General features: G+C 45.0%; 1 protein-coding gene across 1 annotated transcript; it reads right to left on the reverse strand.

The window, feature by feature from the left end:
- Positions 1 to 1,705: 1,705 nt before the first annotated feature.
- Positions 1,706 to 26,370, reverse strand: PRPF6 (pre-mRNA processing factor 6). The gene is made up of 21 exons (XM_084217639.1): positions 26,212 to 26,370; positions 25,062 to 25,230; positions 23,844 to 23,962; positions 23,268 to 23,346; positions 22,447 to 22,623; positions 21,483 to 21,638; positions 20,734 to 20,828; positions 19,877 to 20,033; positions 19,515 to 19,677; positions 16,559 to 16,677; positions 15,677 to 15,895; positions 14,211 to 14,333; positions 13,240 to 13,361; positions 11,990 to 12,128; positions 10,798 to 10,917; positions 9,378 to 9,554; positions 8,465 to 8,598; positions 7,905 to 7,996; positions 5,803 to 5,917; positions 3,705 to 3,831; positions 1,706 to 2,963 (listed from the first exon to the last, which is right to left on the reverse strand). Exons 1-21 carry the CDS (start codon positions 26,280 to 26,282, stop codon positions 2,811 to 2,813), a joined length of 2,826 nt encoding a protein of 941 aa, XP_084073765.1. The 5' UTR covers positions 26,283 to 26,370; the 3' UTR covers positions 1,706 to 2,810.
- Between the last annotated feature and the right edge of the window lie 224 nt (positions 26,371 to 26,594).

A 26,594-nucleotide genomic window follows, 5' to 3' on the forward strand; every position in this document is an offset into this window, starting at 1 on the left:
GCCGGGAGGGAGAGGGTCCCTCTGGCCCGGAGGGGCCGGCAGGGCAGGAGCCCCTGCTCGCAGCCACCCGGGGATTACAACCCACGCGTGTCCCTAGCCCGGAGCTGCACGCTCTGCTGCAAACCCCCGCAGTTTCGATTTCTGTTGGCGTGGGGCGATTCTTTCACTCTGCACTCACAGAGCGCAGTGGGTGAACGCTGACAACGGCACCAACCCGTGGCAAAAGTGACTGTCCAGGGTGAGACCCCCAAAATATCAACACGAGGAGTGTCCTCGTGCTTCCAACCAAAGCCCTCTCCTCTTTCCCCTCTGCATTTTGTACCTCACCCCCAGCCCAGGCACAGAAATCGCCCTGAGTCAATTCATATCAGTTTTGGGAAAAACTGAACAGACTGCAACAAGGCTCCGCTGAGGAGCTGAATGTGGGTGATTGAGTAAGAAATAGAACAAATGGTGAATAATCCAGCTCTGCTCAGCTTGGTGAGAATGTCTCTCCCCAGGAAGTGGGACCCACAGCACACTGCAGCATTCCACCGGGACAGGACCCATATAACTTCTTTATTGAGCTCTATATATAGCTGAAATTCATGGGTGCCATAATCCATTTAAAAAACCACCAAGACATCTACAAACATTAAAAGGCTCTAAGACTGATGGTCTCTTTTAAGTAAGAAAAAATAGTCTCCAAGCTAAGGAATGTAGCCCAAAGGAAAAGGAAGCTGCAGCTGTAGCTGCAGGTACCAGGAGCTGCAGATGTTGTGAGAAGGTGGCACACTGTCCAGCAAAGGGCCCCTTCCTTGTGGCTTCCACATCCCAAAGATTCCTTGCAAGATGTGGTGGTGCCACCTAAGCAAGGGGCACAGGTAGCATGAGGATGCCATCAGTGGATTGCACATGTGTTACCTGGCTCAAGGGAAATGCTCCCAACACAAGTCAGGAATCTCTCCAACAGAAAAAGCCACACCACTGCAATTCCCACTTCCCTTTCCCATCTCAATTCTGCAGCCACCAATACCACAGCACCACTCAGCAGAGGGATTTATGCACTACAAGCAGCCAGCTTTCCCTAGCACATCACTACACCACAAATCAGAACACCACATTCCTTGCCCAAAAAAGCGGGATATAGCCCTCATGGGAGCACAAGAGGCTGAAGGACAGCACACATTGAAAACTTTTAAACTTGTTTTTATCCCGCAGTTTCTGCCTCAGTCTTGAATTCTTGTCCAGCCAGGTTCCCTTGCCATGTCTACCCTCTCCTTCGAACACCACCACCATTCCCCTTCCCAAACTCTTCCGCTCTCTTCCAGCACTGGCACAAAATCCCTAAGCAAGAGCCTCTCAACTCCCAATGCCTCTCACTCACCTTTGGGAAACTACAATTCCATGGGACATCTGTGATCTACACCCTTTCATCAGCTATTCCAGAGAATGCACAAGAGTTTCCATCATGAATCCAAAGAAACAAAGGCTTTTGCTTCCAGACCAACCTGGAAGCAAAAGCCTTTCTGCTGCAGGCTTAGAAGATCCGTTTTTGGCTTCTCATCCGTTTTGGCAAGAGGCTGCAGCCCAGCTTGGTGCAGCCAGCACTGGCAGGCACCTTCCCAGAGTGGTGGGAGCCTGATAAGTCCAAAGGTTTCTGCTATCAGACCCCCTCTTCCCAGTCAGAATCAAAGGACAAGACCACACTCAAAGACAACAGAAGGAAACAAAAAAAAGAAGCTGTATTTTATACATATTCTCCAACAAGTAATAAGGGAGTTTCTCCTCCAACTAAATACATGGGAAAATGCACATCCACAGACCTGGATACAGCTGCTATAGCCTCAGGTGTAAGACAGTACAGCTTCTCATTCTATGAGCACAAGAAAGTCAGGAGGTTGGGGTAAAAATAGTACACATCACAAGTGTAGAAAATTGAAGACAGTGTACAAAGGGTCCCAAACACAAAGCTTTCCCTCTCTTGAGTTTGCTTTTTTCTATCTGCACTTGGAGGGAGCCATCCCAAACCTCCCAGCCACAGGCAGTCACAGCTGTGTAACAGCACAGTCTCCCAACAACTCTAAATAAATGTTCTTCCTTCAAAAGGGCTTTCAGGGATTGCTGAGTTTTGCCTTGTTACTTCAAACCACCACTGTGCTTAATGAACTCAGATACCTAAAAGAATAAGCTTTACTATATACATTTAAAAATTGAGGAAAAGTTCTCTAAAAATATGCTTTTGAATTTGACAAAATGCTCCAGCTACTCAGGTTGGAGGAAGACCTCCAAGCTGTGCAGCAGCTTGTTAGCAGAGACCAAACTAAAGCACCTAAAGAAGCGGAGCCAGCCCAGACCTTTCCCTGTGCCGCTGGGCCGCTCCCTAAACTCCACCCATCTCCTTCAAGGACACTCAGTGTATTCCAACAGCAACAACCCAGACGAGGAACCAACATCAGATGGGCCAAACTCTAAAGGGGGACAGGGAACACATGCCAGGGCCAAGAACAGAGGGACAGCCACATGTCAGAACCCATACAAGCACTAATTAAAGTTTGTGTTTGCAGGGGGAATCAGGAATCAACATGGAAATACCAACAGAGCCTCACAAGCCTGCTCCCGTCTCCTATGTGACATCAGCTACAATGATCCCATGTGCTGCAGAAGCTGATGGCCATGCTGGGGAAAGAAGGAAGCAGCTTTTCCTTTTGGGAGAAAGCTCTTTCCCATCATCATCCATGTCCTGTCCTTCGAAATCTGTGCCACTGAAAGGGCACCACGAGCAGGTTAAGTCCTAGAGAGGCCTCTGAGGCAGTTGAGGCCAGCACACTCTAGAAGGTATTTTTCAGCTTGGCTGCCACAAGCACAAGAATCTCTCCAATCTTTTTCTGCCAATTCTCTATGTCCTTGGAGACATCACACCAGAGCTCTCCGTGGCGAGGTTCGGCATTCTCACAGCGCTTCCTCACCTCTTCTTGTTGTTCCTACAGGGAAGAGAAATGACAGTTTGTCCTGGTTTGTTCCAGAACACAGCCAAAACCTGAACTCTCCCTGATTCAAACACTCTTCTGAAGATTATGATGGGGCTTGGGGTCTGTAATTTTCAAAGGAAGTCCAAGTCAAAATTCAGAAGCAGCAAGTCTCCTGCCTGGCTGAGCTGCAGGTAAGCAAGTTTTGGCTATTGCAGAGAAACTGCAGCAGAAACTTCCTGTACATTACCACCTGCAGGAGCTGTGTCAAGTGAAAGGTCTCTCTGAAGTCAGAAGATAAACACCCCCATCATTTCAGCAGTAAAAACTGCTCTAAGAGATTAGAGTTGGCTGTTCCTCTGGCTGTGTTCACGTGCAACCTGTACTCAACACTTGGGAAGAAACAGCCCCAGTTACACAAACCCAGCACCACAATTCCTGCACAATCCCCTCTGAGCAAGCTTGAATTTTACAAGAGGAAGTTTCATTTCAGAGATTTTTGCATGAACCAGCAGAACTGTGGACAGCAAAGCAGCCTGAAACACAGCCCAGCTAATGACAGCACCCTTGAAAAGCCACCACACAGGCCTGTTCATGCTCATTCATGACCAGGCGTGACACCCAGCCTCCCCTGTGACCACACAGGCAGGAGCAGTGGCAGCGTGCTCAGCCCAGCACTGCAGCAATCCCAGGACTGGGCAACCCCTGAGAGCCAGGGATTGCTGCTGCCTCCCCTGTTCCCAGGCACACACTCACCTCTGTGCCGTGCTGGAGCTCAAATTTGTAGAAGAAGGCCCAGGCATCCCCCAGGTCAGAGTCAATCTTCACTGTGCGGTGGAACCACTCTCTGGCCTTGGTTATTTTCCGCTCGCTCCAGAACAGCCTGGTGGGAAAAGCAGAAGGGAGCTGAAAAACAGCCTCACTTTAGAGGAAGATGGCAACCCACAAGAGCTCCAACTTCAAGGCTCTGCAGGTGTTCCAGTTCCCTGATCTCCCAGGAAGTAAACAGCAGAGTTTTAGGCAACTTGCAGACCATCCTGGAAAGTGAAGGAGTGAGAGGACTGAAAAGAACATCCAGCACTTCCTATTCACTGCCCCACACTGAGGCAGGACAACTTAGAGGATAACTAAGCTCCAGGCACAGACAGGCTCTGCTGAGAGGGGAAGCATTACAGAGCTCAACCTTTGCTGCCTCAGTTGCTTTAATTCTGTTGTTCTAGATTTGGTGTCAAAGAGACAGGATTACATGCCTACATCTATTCCCACTCCTTCAATTTCTTTACATTTCAAGTAAATTTTAGCATCTAATAATTAAATAACTTCTAAAAGCTGGTAACTGACTGCTGTATGGTCACATGCTCACACCTACAAAGCCTGCTGGAGTGGAGTGGAGCAGACCTTCCTTACCAGCCCCATTTTCCAAGGAAAAACAAGTATGGAAGCTTCTGGACTCAAACCCTAGCCTGGCACAGCCCCACTGCTGCCATTTCATCCAGGCCCTGGTCAATGCTGAATTTTCTCCCAGTAATGAACAAGCCGAGTCAAGAGTCTCTTGGTTTCACTCCTTTGCATTAAAGAGTTCATTTGAGCTATAAGGTCTTTATCAAATCAGCCACCCCTCATAAAGAGCTTAGCCTGTCATAAAATTATACAGCTTATGTGATTGTTTTTAAGCCCTATAATACTCTTGATTGTTCTGTGTTAAATAAACTGTGATTTACAAGGGCACGAACAATGATAGCAGAGGTTTAACACCTGCAAGTAGTGGCCATTTTCAGGAACATATTTAACAAAAGTTTGTCACAGATGTGTGACACTCTGTACCTACAGAGGCAAGTCCTGATGGGTGGTGGAAGCTGTTTATGTTGGGATTAGCTGTTAAACAGCCCGAGGTTGCACCAGAAGGGGACTGGGAGCAGTTGCCATAAAGCAAAAGTTAACATTTTTCTCACTTGCTGCTAAAGCTGAACAAGTCAGCTGTCAGGATCTGGCAGAACCCAGTGTTGCAGTCACTGGAGTGTATCCTACAGTTTTCTTTGGCTTATAAAGTAGAGTTGTGAAAGAATTGGGCAACTTTGAGCAAAATGTCTCCTGTATTAACCTCTTCTGCTATTCACAAAGGGAGAAAAGTAAGTTTGTTTCCATCACAGCTGCTGTAAGGCTGTTCACACATCAGCACACGTCAATTCTAACAGTGGGGTTTAATCACTGGAATTCTCACAACTCAACCTGGTCAAGAAAACACTTCCTAGCAGATTATCTTCCCATTTCAGAGAAGCAAACTACAGAATGCCTAATGATTTGCATTCTGGCAAAGGGCGCAGCTGAAGAACACTGACATAGGGGACATTCAGGAACAGAATATCTAGCTCAGAATTTAAAAAGACACCTGACAGAATCTAGTATAGAGAGAAAAGATTAAAGCTACAGTCAGCCACAAAAAACTTAAAAAATAACAAAAAAAAAAAAGTCCCTATGTTCACAAATACTTAAAACATATCCTGAACCACTTAATAAAGCCTAGTTCACCTGACAGCCCAGTGAAATCCTCTTCAAGGGACAGAAAGAAAGCAGCTTGCAGGGTGCCAATTCCCACCACTGGCAAAGGGCTTTGTGTGAGTGTATTGCTGCTTGTGCCAGTCCCAGACCCACCAGAACAGCTCGAGGGCAGGCTGACATTCCCCACTTGGAATCAAGGGAGAGATTTGCACAGTTACTAGGAGACAGCTGGAGGCTGCTCCTTGCTTTGGGACTTATTAGAGCTGCTGCAGCCAGAATCACATGGAGTGTTCCATCCTGGAAGCAGCCACACACAGACATGGATATTTTTACTGCATCAAGCACAGAAACTCACTTGGCCACAGCCAGCAGGACATGTGGGTCATGTTCACACTTCTTGAGAGCATCCACACTCTTGGTCTTTCGTTGCGGTCGCGCTTCAAGGAAAATTGCTTCTGACCACAGGATTCCTTAATCAAATCAAGTAGGAAGATTGTTTAGTGTTACTTTGAGGTTAACTCTCCCCACCCTGGCATCAGGCTAGTGCTGTGCATCACAAGCAGCAGTACAGCCCCCACCCTGCTGGTTATTCACCCCCAACCTCATCCCAGACCACTCTTCCCACACAGATACTTCATTCAGTACCATGAATTTTTAGCTACTGTGTGCACCACACTGGAGCTTCAGTTCCTGGGGTTTCTGTACCACCATTCCTGCAGCTCCAGCACTGCCTAACCCAGAGCTCAGGCCTTTCAGATGACACACTGCAAACTCTGGGACAGAGAGGGCAAATCAGCATTTCCAAAGGGAAAGCTATCTGTTTGAACAGGCAACTGCAGTGGCAGAAGTCTCAAAAAGTGCAAAGTACAGTCTGGGAGCAGTTTCAAGGGTGCTGGAGTGCACCACAGTCTTATTGATGCTGGCTCCACACACACTGATGAAGGACAGAGTAGATCCAGGAAAGCTGGGTTTAATCCCTAGCTCCTCTCACTGCCAAAAGCAAGGAAGGAAATATGCTCAGGGGAGCATGAAATCTGCAGATTCTCATGTCAGCCAGGCACACCTGATCACTTCAAAGCAAAGCATGAGAGCTGCTGTCTGCCAGGACTCCATCAAAGCACTCTCACTTCCCATAAACGGCACCACGGGAACACACACAGCTTTGATAACTCCAGTGACGGACAGGAGAGAGACTCTCTTCTTCTTGCTCTTTACATATAGGATCACAAACACCATAATATTTCTATTTTATTCTTTGTACAGCCTGCCACCCATCAGGAATCAATTCAGCAATCAATGGACCCAAACCTCTGGTTTACATGACTGCAGGTGGCCAACCAGCCAAGTCCTGTGGGCTTTGATTATGGTTTGTTGAGGTCTAAGATAAAGTTGGAAGCAATTGTTTAAACAAAAATTGAGATCCTGCTGCCCATTTCCATAGCAACAGGCAGATCTGTAAAACAGCCTGTGATGACAAACACTCATTAGGTCATTCACAAAAACAAAGCAGGATTTTGGGTGGTGCTGCTTTGGTGACCCACTTGCACGGAGAGTACCTTGCAATGAGTTTATCGTGTCATAAAAGTCACTTAATTCCCAATTATTTTACTGAGACTTAAGCAGCCACCAATTAAACACCCTTCAAAACATAGCCTGAAGGCAAGCCAAGCCTTGCCCTGAAGTAAGTTACTACAATTTGTAGTTGTGTGACATCTTCTCCCCAAAGACGTCAACATGTTTAAATAATTAAGTCTTCATGCAATTCTGTCCCAAAATAGGGATTTGATAGGCACTTTATCCTCCCATCCCAAGAGGCAAATGTTTCCACTGCTGGTTAGAACTAACTGACTTACATCATATGACCTCTTAGCCTTTCCTTACATGAGCTAAAATAATCAAAACCCAAGACTGAACATTTATGGTTCACGATCCTCTAATCATGACTGTGGTGGAAATTCGCTGCCAGTACAAGTTATTAAACTCACAGTGGTGCAACCACTGCAGGCAAACCAGCAACTGAGAATCTCCTAAGGCCAGCTGTAGTCCAGAGGGACAGGGAAAGCACCATACTTTTTCCACTGAACTTCCTAACTACAAATATTTCTTTTATTTTAAACCTTGGCAGACTTCTACCAGCTTCCGAGAAAAGCCCACCCATATCCAAGATGCTTTTGCAGGAAGCCTGGGTAAAAACTGTGGACCACAGATCCAGTAATACACTGGGCACTGCAGAAAAATGGAACAACACCAGCCCATGATCCCTCAGGTGTGAGAGAGCACAAAGTAACTTGTATTGTTCTCAAAAACCCTCAAGATTTCCTTTGCAGAAGGATGACTGCCACCTCTCCAGAACACCATATTCTCAGACCTGGCCAGAAAGGATATCTTGGGAAAAAATGTGCTTCTATCAACTGGGCAAAACAATTGTGTTTAAAGCAGAACTGAGATCCAGCTCACCTGAATTGGGGCACTCTTGCAGTGCCTTGGCCATCAGTGTGTTTGCAATGTTCTTCAGCCCAGCTCGGTACTCCAAGCGCACAGACTCCAACCTGGTAGGGAAGAGACTCTGATGATATTTATGACAACATTCAGTAGGCTGAAACAAACACTGGTGAAGGTCACTGGAAACTGAAAACATCTGCCCATATTCTGAATATGTGTAGGTGACTGACATCTTCCCATTCCTCTCCATCTAAAAATAAATGTGACTTTTATTCCATAATGGCCCAGATAAAAAAGAATCTGAAACTGTAACAGCAAGGAAAGAGCCCTGTGCACGCTGCATGCTCTGTGCACTACAACTATCAGTAAAGAACTAACTACTTCCCAGATCCTTACAGTAGCTAGCCAGGACCACCAAAGCTTTTCTGCTATTCAGAGAAGTTATTCCAGAAGAAACTCCAGGATGGGCACGGTCTTAAGTCCCAGGCTCAAATGGCTGAGATGATGTGAAATAGCTGTCCTGAAGAACAGCTTGAATTTGTAGCCCAAATTCAGTTCAACTCCACACAACTCACCAGAGATCTGGATTCTTTGGATTCTTCAGGCGAGACTTTTCCAAGATGGCTCTTGCTCTAGTCAGCTGCCCAACTTTCTCCTCCAGCCTGGACAGCAAAAGCCACAGGGGTATGGAATGGGGGCACTTCTTCAACTGTTTTTTTAAAAAAAGTATGCTCATAGGTAAATTTGAAAAAACATTTTGTAATTCCTATAGAAAAGAACTTCCCTCCCTATATCCTCCTGGAGAGTTTTAGCAGAAGAGAGACCCAGTTGATTATGTCTCTCAAATTTCTCCAGTTAATCTTACCGCACAGAAGTGAAGTTTTTCCTGCACCCAAAATAGTCAGGTACATCAGGTATGACTGAGTTATCCCAGCAGTAAGAGAAAGAACACACCTCCCTTCACACAGCTACAATTTGTGCTCCTTCTGCAGATGGAGGGCTCTCATACAGCCCCAAACAACAGCAGAGTGTGCAGGGAGTCATTAGGATATGGACCCTGGCAGAAACCTGTGCCCAAATGACTTTGATGGCTGTCGACTTTGAGCATTCATACCCAAGGACACCAATTACCATTTAAAAGAGAGAGTAGTGCTCTGTAGGCCACCTCCTTTCACAATGTGCATCTAAGAGCTGCTGAGGAAGATTTTCTTTTACAAGTTCTGGTTTTAGTCTTTACAGGTCTTAGAGAATTACTGTGCAAAGCCTTTTTTCCTGCCTGTGAGGAGTCAGGCATACAGAGAATTCTCTCAAGCAAGAAAGTCAATCTTGCATGTGGGTAATGGGTAAAAGAAATTCTTGCCTTTTTTTTTTCTTTTACTGTTTTAACCAATGACAGAAATGATATCTTTGGCTATTCATTTTGATTCAAAGACAGACATGTGTCCATGCCAGCAGCACACAACAAATCTGCAGTGACATCCATCTTACCCCTTGATTGTAAGCCTCCCGTGCCTTCTCCACCAGCTCTTTTTGTTCCTCAATTTGTCCTTTCATCATCCACAATTTGGGGAAGTCCTCATAGTGCTTCAGGGCTTCCTCACAGAGCTCCTGGGCTGCAGCAATGTTCCCAAGCACCCATTCCAACTTCACAGACTTCATGAAGACCTGGGAACAAAGCAGAGCTGTTGACCACCAGCAGCCATTAGAAAACCATTTATCTGCCAAAGCAGCAGGTTCCCACTTCCATGTATCCTTTCATGTATCATATTAAAATGTTATTGTTTAACTACAGTTTGAAGTAAAATAAAAATTAAAATATCAGTGTTAAATAATAGCAGGAACAAGTAACAATAAGAAAGGTAAATGCAAATACTAAAGGAGTTAGAACAGCGTGGTCCACCCGTATCTCACCTATTTACATAATTATTAACATAGATCTGGCATTTGCATTATCACAGAATCATAGAATGGCTTGCATTGGAAAAGCAGTATTTGCATAAAGAGTACAGCTTTAACAGCACAACCAATTAACAAACCTGAGCCTCCTTCACCAGCACAATCTGATCTCAGATCCAAGCTACCAAGAAATCTTTTCTTACTTATGGCTTCAGGCTCTGTTGTCCTGCTCATTACAAACTGGTACATGTACTTTTCTGTCCCCCAAATCCTTCCTTCTGGCTACGCAGGGAAGTCACAGCTATGAGAAATATATTACAAACCAAAGGCTCTCTCACTGCTCTCTGATCCCCATTCCCAAACTCCCCCAGCTGTGTCCTCACAAGAGAGGCATCAAGTCTGAGAGCAGAGCTTCAGCCCCAGCTGCAGAAGCTCCCTGACTCAGGGAGGAAGAGGACAGTTAAAAAGATGTAGGATGTAACAACAACTGAGGGGGAGGAACAGAGGACAGAGATCAAACTAACTTTTCATTTACTTGGACAAATTAAAATGCTTTTGTATGAAGAGCTGAAAATGGACAGTTTATCATTCCAGAGGTAATTGGAGATAAACACAGGAGTGTGACTTTAAGCACCAAACCACCCCAGAGCTGTCTTTAGTAGAAGCATAAGTGAGTCTTCTGTGAAAGCATTTTCTCTTTTTTCCAAGACGTGCTTTTATGCAAAACAAACATTACACAAACAGCTGTAAACTGGGAATTTCCTGACTTTTGCCATTTGTATAAAATACCAATTGAAACCCTTCACTTGATCCTGGCCTTTTTTTCCCATCATGCCACGACTTCGTGTCGCAATTCGAAGCGCTCAGCAAAGCGGCCACATGCCCCGGAAGGCAATGGCAGGGAGCCACAGGGTCAATCCCCACGGCCACAGAACTGAAGGAACTCCTCCTTCCGTCCCAAATCCCCCGTGGCCCAGAGGCCTGAGCCTCTCCACCCTCCACACGTCCTTACCCTTGCTGTGGGGGCACTGCTGCGAGCCTTTGCCAGCAGCCTCCTCGCTCTTTCATACTCATTGTTCTCTGACTCGAGCTTCACGGCAGCCAGCCAGATCTCCTCGCTGTTGGGGTTGGCCTGCAAGAACACAAAGTGACAGACAAATGCACACAGTGAATCAACAGCAGATTTAATCCTCTGTTTGATCCAGATTAAAATTGAAATCAGAGCTTTGTCAATCCACAGTAGGATTTTTTTCAGTGCAAGCTCCTCCCAGTCTTCTTTGACCTTTGAAGTTTATAGAAATCCTCCAAAACAGATGGGCAACACAAAGATATATGCCAGTTTAGAAGTTGGATGCTTCTCAATTGTTGAAAAGCAGTAATGCTTGATCTTCTGAACTTCCAGTTTAAATATTGAAAACATCACAGGGTCTGCCACAATGAGACCCTCATTTTATTACCCTCAAGCAAAAAAGCTTCAGCTTTAATTCCCCACTGAGGTCTGTGAAAACTCTTCCAATAAAAGTCATTTCAGTCAAGAACTTTTCAGCCTAGTAACAAAGAGCACTGAGAACAGATTAAGGAAGTATCTTTTACCTTCCATTTCAGGACCTGTCTTTTTTTTTTTTTTCTCACTTAGCTTTTAAACCTAATTCCCAGTGTTAGAAGTACTCTGCCTATCTGTGCTACAGCATCCAGCAGGCAATTCCTTTCATTAGTGGGTTTGAGCCAAGACATAAGTAATGCAGCGACCTCAATCCTTCCCTTGAGGTGACCCAAGACAACAGGATTTTGATCCATGACTGGGGTTGATGAGAGTCATGCTAGTAAAACTGATGGTTGGGTTGGAAGGGACATTAAAGATCATCTCATCCCAATCCCGTGGATAGGGATGTCATACCCCAGACCAGGCTGCTCAGAGCCCCATCCAACCTGGATTTCAACACCTCCAGGGATGGGGCAGCCACAGCCTCTCTGGACAACTTGTTCCAGCTCAGAAGCTGGTGTAGAACTACTAAAAGAGCAGCCTTGCTTCCAGCTTGCTGCTATTTTACAGGAGAACATTTTGCCACACAAAGCAATCAAAGAACAGAGGAAGTCTCCATCACTCTGAAAGGCAGCAGGAATCAGGTGTTGACAGAAAAAATCCTGCTCTGCATTCTTTACCTGTCACATTTAACACCTGCTGACAAGTGTAACAGACCCACCTGGAAAGCCAGGGCCAAGATGCTTCTGGCTGCTGGCACATCTCCTGCCAGCCACTTGGATTTGGCTCCCATGAGCCACAGCACCTCTGCTTTGGGACAGTGAGCAACAGCTCTCTGCAAAAGAGCCTCCAAGGATTCTCTGAAGACAAGAAACAGCAAGTTACAATCCCTCCAGGTACTGCCAAAGGCAAGCTCTCTCTCACCATTTCCACTATCACTCAGTGCTATAAATATTGTTGCAAAGTCCAGAGTTGTAAACCTTGATAAGCTGTTTCATAACAAGGAAAGGGTGGGGTCTTTTTTCACAAGGGTTCTGAAATCAGCATTCCACAAACGGCTCATTGTTCAGACACCTTTGATAGCCTCTGTGGAAAGAGCCCTCACACAAACAGCTCCTTTCTCTTGGAAAGAGTCATTCTGCTTAACAAACCTTTCTAGAAGCTGAGACAGGAAGGTTTTCAGAATTATTAGATGAGGTTGGCTTGATCTTATGCAATTTACTTTTTTCTCCTCTGGCAAATACATTTTTCAGGTAGAACATGGGGCTTAAAAGCCAGGCACCACTGGGAAACATGGGAAAACAACATCAAAAGAGAAGGTATATTTGTTCCCAACAACAACAAAAAAAAAGGCTTGAAAGAGGAAGAACTCAGCATCTGCAGTCACTTCCACAACATAGCCTTGTTGGCCTTAATAAGGATGATTCCACGTGTATAAGTGGCCTACTGCAGAGATTGTTTGCGTTAGTCTAAGCTGTGGGCAGAAAGTTTCTGACATGTAAAGCTTTGTGAATAAACTTTAAAAAGAGCCTGAGCTGTAACATTATAACACCAATCTTAATTCAGAATGTGATACACATTCACAGTGTTTAATCAGAAAATACCAGAGATGCTTGGACACATTCAGCTATGAAGTAGTTTATCTATGAAAACTAAATAAAACACATTCTAGGTGATTTGTAGCCCTATATTTTTCCAGAGATGCCTTCTCAAAGACAATTGTTCCTACCTTGTCTCTTCACAGCTATTTTTACCACGTAACCCCTATTGCCAAGAACCATTTTATGACTTCATAAAACTTAAGGATGTTCTGAGCACAACAATAACAAAGAAGGTCAGACCTGCAAAAAACGTCAGTGAGTTTCATCCAGCTGCACTAACTCTGCACTTGCACCACACCAGGGACCATGCTGTAGTTTTCCTTCATCCCCAGTCTGCCCCTCTGTCACAGGGATTGTGCAGCACACATACCTGGTTCCATGGTTCTTTTCAAAGTAGGCTGCTCTCAGCCACACGCTCTTCTTGCTTGGGAAGACTTGCAAGGCATAGGCATAAATGGCTCGGGCGCACTCCAGGGCATTATGAGCAACACACTGAGGGAAAACAGATCAGGACTAAGTCAGCTTAAGGGAGCACTGGAATCGAGAGCAAGCAGGAATTACACATGCACAATTCAACCCAGAACTCAGTAACTCAGTGTAATCCATGAATTGAAGCATTAATAGAGAACAGAACACTTACAATCAGCTTTTTAAAAGGAAGCAGGGAAGGAATTTCCAAGTATCCCTCTACAGAGCACAAGAATCCCTGGCCTTTCAATGGGACTGACACTCACAGGCCAGCTTGAAACATCAGCAAGGCATTGGAAAGGATCTCATGTTAGCACTTCATTTTGTTATTTCACAGGCAAAACCCTAAGCACCACAGCATGTGCCCCCCACTGCTCTGAGCCCAATTTAAGGCCAGTGAAGTTGGACATTTCTCATGCTGAAACATGATTTAGTTCTTAGCACATGTTCAAACTATTCCCCTAAAGCAAAAAAAGCCTGGTAAAACTTTTACCCACTCCCTTGTCCAGTCTTACATTAACTCCTGAGCTACAATGGTTATGCCTTGAAACTCAACTCACAGCTCCTTTCCTCATAACTCAAGCTCTGTTGATGTCTCACACTCACCAAAAAAAAAAAAAAAATCCACACCAAGTTAGCATACAAGCTATACCAGTATCAACTTTTTGTTTAGTAAAAACTCAAATCTGAATAAAGCTCTGTAATAACCTCCTGAGGCAGAGAGTGGCCAAAGGCAGGCAGGTGGTGTGGAATCACATCCACTTTCACTGACAAAGCCATTTCCCAGGCACCAGTTCAATTTCCTCAAATGAAAAAAACACAATCCCACAATAAAACAAAACCAACGAAAAGCAGCATCCCAGCTGGACATACACTGTCTGCATCTTCCATCCAGGTGTGTTTCCGATCTTCCTCCTCGATCCCGATCCCAATCACAGCTCTCATGATCGCCTGGCACGTGGCCACACTTCCAGCTTTATCACATTCCTCGGCATCCTAGGAAACACAGGAAAGCCCTGCTCATTCTGAGAGCCCAGCACAAGAGGTTAAAGTCTGCAATGGCAACTCCTCATGCACAAACACAGAGACACTGTGGTCACTGCCACAGCACAAACATCTCATTGCTCCAACACACCCTGACACTGAGCCGGAGCCCGCAGCCACCAGGAAGGTGCTGCAGCTGTACACAGAACCTTCCACAAGCTGCTTAAGAAACAGATCACATCGATTCCATCTACTGAAAAGGTGACAGTGTGTGATCTTTCCAGACCCAGAAGTATTTTCCTACAGCTCCACAATTCTGGGCTGACCCAAGCAGGGACCTGGCCAACAAAAAAAGCAAAAATTTCACAAGGAAGAACTGTAACATCAAAACTACTGACTTTCTTTCAGCTTTGAGATTATTAAGTCTCAATAAGGGCCTAGCAATAACTAAATTTAAAGAGTATCCCATCAAGCAGTGTAAAGTCAAAGGTGCAAAGACTCTCTCACCAGACCATGTATGGAAAAGTGGAGTTTTCTGACACCAAAGCTTTCAGAAAGCCAAGCATGTCTTGCTTAAACTTGTTGAAAAGCCCTCTGATCAGATAACAGAAATGGAGCAGTTCTAGTACTGAGAAGGAACTCGAGAACACAATGATGCAGGGGCTGTGCTCATGGATTTTTTTTAAATAAAAGTTGAAATTAACCTTTAATTGTTTTACTGCTGTAAAGAAAGTCAGAATTCTTTTAGATGTTAACAAGGATATCCATTTAATATTAAATACTTCATTCATTATCAATGCTCTTAAGCAGTGTAAGATTTTGCTGTCTTGACCCACTGTAAATTATTTTAGTAGGAAACTGCTTTAAAGACTTACAATCAAACAAAGCACAGAACATACTCAGGAGGAAAGAGCTTCAGTACAGGACTAACAGAATATTTCCTACATGCTGCAAATGCAGTATTTGTATTGATTTTTCATAATGCCATTTGACAAAGACTTGTGGGGCAAACAAATACCTGTCAAGCCAAAAGAGACATACGCAAAAAATACATAAATCCTTCACTGCAGGCTTTAAGCCTCCATCCTACTTAAGGCAGCAGCTGCTTCAACTTGAAGCTACTTATCTTCCATGACAGAAGCAAACCAGACACTTCTCAGCAAAACACATGTGATGTTACCCCAGGGTATCACTTATGGCCTTGACCCTACTCAGCTTTTTAGTCTCATCTCTTGTCTCTTCATAGGGACCTCCAGTGACAAGCCAGGTGAAAAATCACTCTGTCCCATAAGCACCAGCAGCCTTCAGAACAGAACCTGAAGAGTCCCCCTGGGCCTTCAAGACCAAGCACATACCTGTATCCACTGCTCCCTGTTGATTTCCACCCCGTTAGCCCTGAGAGATGTGATGGCTCTGTCAATGATTTTCTCCACCATCTGGGTGTTTCCATTGGCTTCCTCCAGTTTGGCAGCAGTGATCCAGATGTGCCGATCCGTGGGGATATTCTCGCGGGCTTTGTTAAGGACTTTACGAGCGTTCTCATATGTCTCCAGCCTTGCCAGCGCCAGCCACAGCTGCAGAGCAACAAAAGATGGATTTGAGATGAGAACAAGGAGATGACAAGGCTGCTGTATGGCAGTGTCAGCCCACAGAGATAAGCAGCTTCACACTGCTTGCTACTGGTTGGCAGCAGTCCTCAAGCACTGCAAGGAGGCTGTGGAATATTAATGGAGGAGAGGAGAAACAGGCTGCTACTGCCCTTGAAGCTCAGTCCTGATCCTCTCTGGGTATCATCCCCATCTGCTGGGCTGTTATACTCCTGTTTTCTATTCACATCACCTCTCAAACAGCTAAACTGAACACTCTGGTTTGGTGTTTCAGAAATTAGTAACTTTTAGATTCACCAGGTTAAATGCTTGTTTTCCCAACTGTCAAGGCACCACACATGGACACAAACATGGCTCAGTGCCTACAGAAGGCACAGCTGTGCACTGCCATGACTAACCTAACAATTACACACCAAAATGAAGCATGTAATGACCACCAGACAACTCCAAAGGAAAAAAAAAACCCACATTCCACTACTCATTATATCCTTGCCACTGTGGAATGAAGCACGTGGCAGAAAACCTTGTGTGGAGAAACACTGCTCACCCTGCCTTTTGCCTGCAAAGCTCTACTGCCAGCCTGAAGTGGGGTGTAGGGGTTTTTTTATTACACTTTTTTTTAAAACTCACTTCAACACTGGTTGGACAGCACTCCACAGCCCGGCTCAGCATGATCCTGGCATCCTCAGGTTCCTCCAGCTCCACGGCTGCTTTCCACAAACGTACCGAGTTTGGAACATGCTCAAGGGCTAGAGAGGCAAAACAATTATGTCAATAATGATAAAATAGTTTACCAATGAGATCTGTATTTTCTAAACATGATATAATAAAGGATTTGTGCTATTACAAGGAAATGTCCTGAAGGAGGGAAAGGAGGGAATTTACTTATTTGGGCTCTTGCTTCAACAATGAGAATTTAAAATCAGAAAATAAAACACTTAATCATTTTAATTGGAAACAGGTTTTGGAGAGCCAAGGGCTTTTTTGTTGTACATGCTGTAATTGCATCCTCCTCAGTAAAACACCTGGCTGAACAAAGCCTCCAGTCTCAGCAAATGAGCAGATGAAGGTCTTCAACACTGGGCAGCTTAAATCACATCGGGTCTGCCTCTATATAAAAAGGAGCATCTTCAACACTAAGTAATAATACAGCCTTGTTCCTTACATGTTGAAACTGTCCCTCCACAATGCAGTTTTCCTGTAAGCCTTTCCTGACTGCTCAATGGACCCCAGCTTAACTTCCCAAAAAGCTGTTGTCCTGCCATGCAAATATAAAACAGGGAAGCATAAAAACCTAGAGGTCTCGCTGACTAAGCCATGAGCACCAAGTGTGCTTCCAGCAATCCAATATGGACTCCAGCTAATTAGGATTCTTCAAGGCTTCCTTAATCTTGTCCCAGAGTTAGCTGCTGCTGGTAGAACTGCATTCTCTGCAGCCTGTCCTACATGTGCTGTCTGAAACATTAAATGCTAAACAACAACTTTCCTCAGCCCATCTCGTTAAGAGAGATTGAGAAACCAAAGGGGTTTTTTAGCCTTTTGTCACTCCAATTTGCACCCCAGACTGCTGAAATCAGCTGCATTGCAGCATTACTTCCACTGCTTCCATGGTGACTGTACACAAACGTGCCATAGTTACAGAGGACTGAGTACATCCCTCTTCAATAAAGCAAGCACAATCACAGGGACACAAAAATGAGTGGGAAAAGGCATCTAAAACCATTTTGGAACTAGCTGGCCTTCCAGGCAAGGCTGTTCTTTGAGGCATTGCTTCAGAGGTACAGTGCTGAGCCTCAACTCAGAACACATCCTACCCTGACACACACAGAGATTTACAACAAGCATTAACCATTTGTCTCCAAATCTACAGCTGCAGGAGATTTTCCTGAAGAATCTAAGTGAGTAATGTCAGCTTCCAAGATCTGAAAGCGTCACTCTGCAGGACAGAACATGTTTTCATAAACACAGAATTTGATTTTTAGACCTCAAGCTGTATTTCAGCCACTCAGCTTGCTGGGTCTCCAGCCAGACTGAGGCTTTAAAAACTCCAGAGGTTCTGCTGGATGGTAGGAATGCACACAGAGAGGAGAAATGCATTATGGAAGGTCACACTTCAGTGACATTCCCAGGCACTCAGGCTTTTTTATTTTGGAGAAATAATGGGTTATGCTGCCACTTAAGGCTCCAAGCTCCATATTACTGATGCTCCCTAGGCAGCAGAGGAGCACTGTGAAGCTGTTAAGAGGCAGAAACTGGGAAGAGAATGACAAATCCAGTTCCATTCCACTAACAGCTTTGTACCAAGAGATTAGGTAGGTGGTTCCAAAAATTGAATGTTTTTCTCTTCATAAATACAGTGTTTGAAGCAAAGCTCAGTACTTAGTGGGTAAGTCACTGCTCTCACACAAGACACTCCTCTACTCGAGTTGGGCTCACGGATCTATTTCTGCTCCTTTAAAAGTGTTTTTCTGTTCAACATCTGTGACTGTTCCTGAGAAGGACATGCAGTGTCACAGGAGCAGCACTTCACAACATACTGCACTGCAGAGCCAATGGAAATTAAAACAGCTAATGAATAGTTAATATCTGAACTCTTTAGAACTTCAAATCCAGCAACTTTGAGATGCCTTTCATCCAGATGTAGTAAGAGGTCATCTCACTAGAGATCTGCAATTTTACATGCAAGAGGTAAGAGGAGGGAGACAACTAATTCCTTTGAACCTAAATCATTCAACACTGCAGACTGCTTCACAATGATTCAGTAAATGTATTAAATCCAGACCCTTTTCCCTGTCTAGATTAAAGGCAGGAGATGTAACTAATACAATTCAGTAGTCATGAAGGAACTAATCCCTACTGATACAGGCCCAGCTACTTAAAGTATTCAAATCATTCATATTTGAACTTCTGAGGAAGATCTGGGTTCAGGACAACACAACAAACTGCTGTTGAAGAGATCATTGTTTGGAAAAGACAGTAATTACATGAAAGAGGAAAACCTCCAAGTGCAATCAATCCAAGAAAATGTAAGGTTTCAGGTAAGCACCACAAAGAAAAGCTTTTGTCCTTCTGTCAAGGACAAAACTTGCTATACTAAAGCAAATCCTGCAGCTCAACTGGCTGAATGATATGAGAACCCGAAGACCTCTAAAGCTCCTCCAGCAGCAGCTACTGAGGTGTCTAAAAGGCTACAAGCAAGTAGGAACAATCAATTCCAGTATCTTTTCCAAAAAGTATCACAAGGTGACATCTAGAGCACCTTCTTATCCTTAGAACATAATTTTTTAATTGCTTCCATCTACTTATCTAATTGGGATCAAGCTGGAACTGGCTTAGGTAAGTGAAATACCATTTTGGAATTGTTCATTACAGCCGCTTTCTGCTGAAGGATGTTTTACAAACACTTCAACACCTTTGTTCTTTGGCTCAACAGCAGCAAGTTCCACCATTAGTACACAAATTGTCAACTGTAATTTCAACAAGGAAGCAAAAAAAGCACCTGAAATTATGGCCACATCTTGAACAACTTACAACACAATACAAAGAGTGCAATGCCTTCCTTCCCTGAGCCCCCAGGAGCTCTCACCTTTCCTAAGGACACGTTTCTTGGCACGGATGTCGGTCTCCAGCTCTGCTGCTCTGATATAGATCCGCACCGACTGCGGCAGGTGCCGCACAGCCTGGGCCACAACTGCCTTGGCTGTATCTCCAGGCTGAAGCCGAGCAGCTTCCAACCAAACATCTTCACTCTGTCAGGAAAAACAACCCAGCTTCCTTAACATCAGAACAAGAATATAAAATCACAACTTCTGGCTAAGCAGGTGTAGTACAGTAGACAGTGAAGCTGTATCAGGCAGAGCCTCAATCAAGAGAAATTCTGCTGCTCATGAACCACAACTTTTTCCTACTATCCCACAAGGATCAGCAGAGAAACAAAGCAATTCTGACCTTAGGGCACATCTCTGTTCCTTTCATGATGAGGTTTCGAGCCACCTGGAGTTTGCCAGTGACCTCCTCCAGTCGGGCTGATGCTATCCAGGCTGGTGGATGATGAGGGTTGGTCTCTCGGACGGATTTCAGGAGCAAACGGGCTTTTTTGATATCACTAAAGGAGGAGGGAAAAACAGGAAGGAAAATTTTCAGCACACTGGGAAACAATTCTCCTGAACCAGGATGTGCTCAGATCCACAGTACCTGTGACTTTGATTTTTCCATACTGGAGACACAAACTACTTTCTACTAAAACAAGCTCACATATACACACCAACACAGCCAGATCACAGTGAAAACTAGTTAAGTATTTAAGCAAGATTTTTGGGAATTACAGCTGGGAACTTGCAGCCAGAATCTGATAAGCCCAAGCACTGATGTAAGTCAAGAATTAGCATCAATATTTGCACATACTGCTCTGATTTAAAGAGCAAGTCTTTATGAAACACATGTCGAGCTCCAAGCTAAAGAGGTTCTCAAAGGTTGTCAATCAAGCCTAAATTAGCAGCACAAAGGTACAATTAACCAGGTTATTTCCTGGCTGGCAGGCAGCCACACACTGCCATCACTCTGGCATGGAAATAGGGATGGAATGGAAACAATCTCCACAAGTGATGCATCCAGGTCAGATGCTAACACTCAGCTGAAAGACCAGACCAGATCTCATGTTAAAAGAATTCATCCCCAAGAACTCACCTGGTATTTCTTACAAACTAAACGCCAGCTGAAAGCACCCACTCAGACAGATTTCCATTTACATGTAGGATCAGTGCCATTGCTAAGAGGATAAATCTGTTAATCCTTCTTAAACTTACTTGATATCTCCTCCGTGCGTGGGAATCATGGAATTCAAGTCTGTCAAATATCCTTTGGGGTCCACTACAGTCTGGCCACTCACAGAGTCTGACACCTGGGAAAGTCAAGTCACAGCTGCTGAAATAAACCTTCACAGCCCCTGAACACCTAAAAACACATTGTGGCTCTACAAAAATCCTAAATATTCATTTGTTTCCAAAAGCAAGAAATGAGGAAAACACCAAGCCTTGCTTATTAGTTTTTTTCTATTTCTAAAATATACAATTTTAACATTAAAATCCAGACAAGAAGCAGGCTGGTGATAAGCAGTCAGCCAAAGCTTGTAGCTGGCAGGGCTACAAGCTTTTACACTAGTGAAAGCTTGTAGCCCTGCCAGCTAAAGGCATTCTTTTCAGAATAACCAGATTTAGATGAGAAAATCAATGATAAAGAAGGCAAAAATCAGCATTTTCCAGCAGTCTGTCCTGCATCCCTACATAGGACAGAAGAGATGCTCCCATTGGTAGCATCCTGTGCTGTTTCCCTCAAGGGAACCTCTGCTATAACCAGGCAGACTATTCTCCTATAATGATCAAGAATTCCAGGGACAAACCAGTATTTCTCAGGAAATTCTATTCATTTTGAGGGCATGAGATTTAGGGAGAGGGACTACAAAATTATTTCACAGATCAGCTGTTCTTGGATCTTCTAACACCCATGAGAATTTAACACTTTTCTCAAACCAGTGACAGATCCTGCCCATCCTTACCTGGCTTAGCCTCATATCCATCAAGGTGTTCCTGGCTTGGCCAATCTTCCTCATATCCAATTCACCTGTCCCAGGTGTCATCAAGCCTGGTGTCATTCCTCCTGGGTATGGAGTATTCAAACCCCCTGGATATGGAGTATTCAGTCCACCAAATTGCTAGAAATTAATAAATAAATTAATAAAAAGAGAGTGAGAAAGTAATTCCTAAAGCCTCTTCTGAGATTCCAAAAATAATTCAGACTAGTGGCTGATTTGCACTTCCCCAGAAGCTGCAGGACACAGATGCCCAACCCCAACAAGTACTTCTGATATGGCTTCCCTGGATCCCAAAACATTTCTCATACAGGATTTGCAAATCCATAGGTAACTACTAAAATTTAGTCAAGTCAGTGAAATAAGCAGCAAGAAAGTGAAAAAATCAAGCACAGGCATCTGAACTTGGAACATATAAATAAGAGTATCTGCAAAGTCCCATGGACACCTGGAGCCAGTCTAGGGCCAGTCAGCTTCTCCCATAATTCTATAACCACAGTAGACTCTGGCCACAGAGCAACAAGCTAAATTACCTCATTTTCAGCTGACTGACTTGTGATTAACACAATCGCCTCAGAATCAGGCAAACCATTAAGTGAAAGCAAACTTTATTTTCTGTTCCCTTTTTGCAAGATGTTATGGTAACAGAAATGGTTTTGCTCACAAAACTATCACCACCTTGCATTCAGCAAATAGGAAAAGAAACACTTTCTTCCATCTTTAAAACAAGAACCAGGTGTTCTCTGCTTATCCCCATGTTTTCTCTGGTAATGGCTGTGCACTGAAAGTCTCCAGCAAGCACACAAGTTTAACATTCAGAATTCCTTTGGCAGACTCACAAACCACACCAAGTTTTTTGCTCAAATCCCAGTTTAACACTCGTCTCTAACCCAGTTTGGCCACAGCTTGCCCAGGTTTGCTGTGTACTCACTGTCTGGCGTGGATCCACCGAAGTGTGATTCTCCCCTGACTGCAAATGCTTTGCAAAGAAGCTGTCAGGGACAGGAGTCAGCTTCTCATAGCGAGGATTCCTCTGCCGCTTGTTCCTGGCATCCCCAACCTCAGGAATACTCAGCCACTCCTCCTCAGTCACCTCTGCTAACTTCCGCTGTTCAGACAGGAGTTGTCATCAGTATTTGCTGCAGAAATGGCTTTTGAAGTGCTCTAACTCCTTAATAGATTTATTTTCTTGAAATAATTCAAGATCTATTAAATATTTAAGGGTCAGACTTTTTTCCTAATCCAATATACAAAAGAATTAGATGCATTTAATTGGAATTTGGTTTTAGTCCAGACTGAGATTCCAAATCAATTCTGTTATTAGATTCAGTGCTACAAACATTCAGATTAATCCTAGTGCCTGGAGCATTGAGTGGTTTACTACTAATCATTAGACAATAGCTTAAACAATACATTTTACTTAAAAGAAGATTTAGAGTCAGGAGATTCTGCTCAGCTACTCCTGCAATGCCAATAAGTTATCAGTTTCCCTCAAAGACAGAAGTGTAGCACCTTCCACAAAGCACAAAACAAAAAATTACCAATATAAAAATTTGCAGAAATTTCACTGCCTTGTGTACCCACATGAACAGGGTTTATTCTTCCAACAGAAAGTAATTCTCATCTGGAGAATATCAAAGTACCCATTTGCCAACACACAAAATCTGAGCAAAGAAACAAACACACACAAAAAACACACAGCCACCTCTTGTATCTCACAAAAAGTCACATTTCAGACATTTTTTTCCTTACTTTCAAGTCTGAGAACTGCTGTTGAATTTTGGGTCGTTCCATACGGTATTTTTCTATTTCCTCTTTTTCTCGTTGTTCCCTAAGGAAAAGGAAAACTGAGGTTATGCCTGAAGTAACACTTGGCAAGTCTTTGATTAAAGATTCAACATAGCAGAAAAATGTGTTTGATAAGAGTTAGGGCATCAAAAAAAGGCTTTTTCCCCAAGCTTAGATTATCAACATTAGAACAAGAGATCCTTTTCCAATAAGAAAGTATTATAGTGTAAAAACAGACACCTCCAAGTGAACTTCAGTCTCTGACCTCCTCTTAATGAGAAGTGAATTTAACAAGTAACACATACTGTTTACAAGCAGGAGGTGACTTCCCTTACTATTTCCAGTCTACTGTGCAGTCTGTGATGCATCAATATCAGTTGCCCAGCATCTCCCCACACCATCTTAATGAACTACAGTGACTCTTGATTAACTACAGCGAAGTAATTTAACCACATCCACTATCAAAGCAAGCGGTGCAAAATACCTGTCATCCTCAATTAACCAGAAAACACCCCCTGCCAGTGCTGTAGCTTATCCTACCTCCTTTCCTTCCTGCGTTCATCCATCCTCTTATCCAAAGCTGCATAAATAGCATCTGCTTCTTCATCATCTTTTTCATAGGGGCCACTTGAGAAGAGGCTCCCAGCATAGCCATTGAACTGGGAAATTGGAGAGAGAGGAAAAAAAAGAGGGAAAAAAGGCAGTTTTTTTAACGTTCCTGTTATGTTCCTGCAACAGCCAACAATCACCTGAAAATGCACTGACAGGCTGCTTCTGACAACATTGCATCAGACCAACAGATCACTAAATAAAAGCATCCTCCTTCTACCACCCATGGTGGTGTTTATTGTCCCACACCATTTGAAGCAAAACTGCTACAAATTGCTTCTTTCAAAATTGCTTCTCTCTCTGAAGCACTTCTATTTGGCAATAAATGAGATCCCAGGATAGAAAAGCCATTCTCTTCCATTAACCACTTTCTCTTTTTACACCAGTGAAAGCAAGCAGAAAGACTATCACAACAATGAACCAACCAAAGTGGGACTTAGAGACAAGAGACTACACAGGCCACTTAAGGACAATATATGGCACAGAATCACAGAGTCATTTAGGTTGGAAAAGACCTCCAAGATCAAGTCCAATCTTGTAAAAGCACACAGGCTTTCATTTGTGAAGAATAAAAAAAAAAAAAAATACAACCCCTGAAATATTTAAACTAATTCTTATTTATGGATATTTTCCCAAGACTCTCAGGGCTCTGTATCAGTAATTAAACCACAACCCATATAGCAAGGCCTCAACAAAAATCTGTAAGCACTATGCCATTGTGCACACTGAGGTCTCAACTAATAAATAAAAAAGGAAATGCTGCCTGCAAACTAAAGGGCATTCTGGGTCTGAAGCCTCAGCTAAGAGTGGGGCTCTTACTGACAGAACAAGAGGACACAGTCTCAAGCTGCATCAAGGGAATATAGGCTGGATATTAGGAAAAAGTTTTTTACAGAAAGGGTGATAAAGTTCTGGAATAGTCTGCCTGGGGAGGTGGCGGAGTCACCATCCCTGGGTGTGTTTAACAAAGCCTGGATGTGACACTGGGCGCCAGGGTTGAGTTGAGGTGCTGGCGCTGGGCTGGATTCGATGATCTTGAAGGTCTCTTCCAACCCAGTGATTCTTTGAGTTTGTAGCAAGAGCAGGGAGCTCAGGGACTCTGGTTCCACCTGGGAAAAAAAGCCTGCAGGAAGATAAATACCTCCTCACCTCATCATAGTTGGTGTCATTCAAATCCTCATCATCGTCATCTGCAGTCTGGTTCTTCTTCATCTGGTCGCCCACAGTTCTCTTGCCCGGCGGCGCGTGCCGGTCGTCCACGGGGTCGTTGGCATCGCGGGCAGGGCCGATGTCAGAGCGGGTGGTGAAGCCCGTGGCTCTGCAGGGACAAACCAGGGGCTGCTCAGCTCACTGCCCCCCAGCCTGCCACAGTCACTGCTCAGGACAGGCAGGGAAAACACCGTTCTTTTGGGAGAACGGCGTCAGGCACTCCCCATGACCAGCATTTGTAAAGCCAGGGGGGAAATGGCCTTAGAATCATGGAATGGTTTGGGTTGGAAGGGAGCTCTGAGCTCACCCCATTCCAACCTCCTGCCACGGGCAGGGACACCTTCCACTATCCCAGGTTACTCCAAGCCCCATCCTCAGACACTTCCAGGGATTGGGCAGCCACAGCTTCTCTGGGCATCCTTTTATAGAGAAAACTTTTCCCACAAATACACTGCAACCACCCAGCTCATGGCTCTGCCACCCATCCCTGAATGGCCTCCTTCCTAAACTCTGTCTCTGGGGCTCTCAGCTGACCCTGCAGGCTGTGGGGCACCACGGGCTGGGGTCTGGGCAAAGGGATGGAGCTCTTCTGAACCCCCACACTCGCCTGGCAGCACCTTGAGGGGCACAGCCAACAGGATCTCTCCAGGGAAGGCAATAGCAAATCAGTGGGGGACGAACACAACTCACACCCAACAAAAACACCCTAAAAAATGGTCTCAGCCGCCACCAAACCCTTTCACTGTTCCCTCAACAAAAGCCCCCAGTTTGATCATTTTTCAGACGGTCCCATGCACAAGATCAGGAGGGACACAATCCCGGTCTGAAGCACCCGGGAACTCATGCTCGCAGCCAGGCTCGCTTTTAAACACAACCCCGCCCAGCTGGAGAGCGAACGCGAACCACCAGGAAAGGACAACATTGAAAAGCCATGCGGGGCCACCCCGAGGGGACAGGGATGAGTGGGGCAGGGAGGTGGGACCCAGCCGGGCGGCGAAAGGGCTCGGGAGAGCCTCGGGGCCCGGCGGAGCCACCGGGCTGGGAAGGGACCGCGGTGGGGGGGGCCAGGCCAGGCCTGGCGGCGTCTCACCCGCGGCCCAGCCCCGGCACGTAGCCCAGGGGCGCGGGCATGCCCAGGAACGGCTTCTTCTTCTTGTTCATGATGGCGGTGGCGGCGAAGCGACACCGAGGAGAGACCGAAGTGGGAGCGGAGCAGAACCGGGAGAGGCGGCCGGGAAAGCGGCGGCGGCGGAAGCGGCGGCGGGAGCAGGCGGGGCTGCCCGCGAGGACAGAGCGGCCCTTCCGCTGCCGCCGGGGAGCAGCGCGCCCCCTGGCGAGCCGGAGGTCCTGAGGCGAGGAGGCCGGGGACGATGAGGATGGAAAAGAGGGAATGAGGATGGTGGGGATGAAGGTCATGGGGATGGGAAAAGCGAGAATGAGGATGGTGGGGATGAAGGTCATGGGGATGGATAA

Source organism: Fringilla coelebs (assembly GCF_963513975.1).
Source record: "Fringilla coelebs genome assembly, chromosome: 18".
In the NCBI taxonomy this organism is placed as follows: domain Eukaryota; kingdom Metazoa; phylum Chordata; class Aves; order Passeriformes; family Fringillidae; genus Fringilla; species Fringilla coelebs.

What these genes read in the sequence shown, in the direction of transcription:
- PRPF6 (XM_084217639.1), bottom strand. Translation starts at nt 26,282, where the DNA reads ATGAACAAGAAGAAGAAGCCGTTCCTGGGCATGCCCGCGCCCCTGGGC. An exon ending in GCAGTGCCCCCACAGCAAGG is followed by an intron (nt 9,555 to 10,797) that starts GTAAGGACGTGT and finishes CTTTGTTCCCAG; the next exon opens with GTCTTCATGAAGTCTGTGAA. An exon ending in GTCCTGCTGGCTGTGGCCAA is followed by an intron (nt 3,832 to 5,802) that starts GTGAGTTTCTGT and finishes TTTTCCCACCAG; the next exon opens with GCTGTTCTGGAGCGAGCGGA.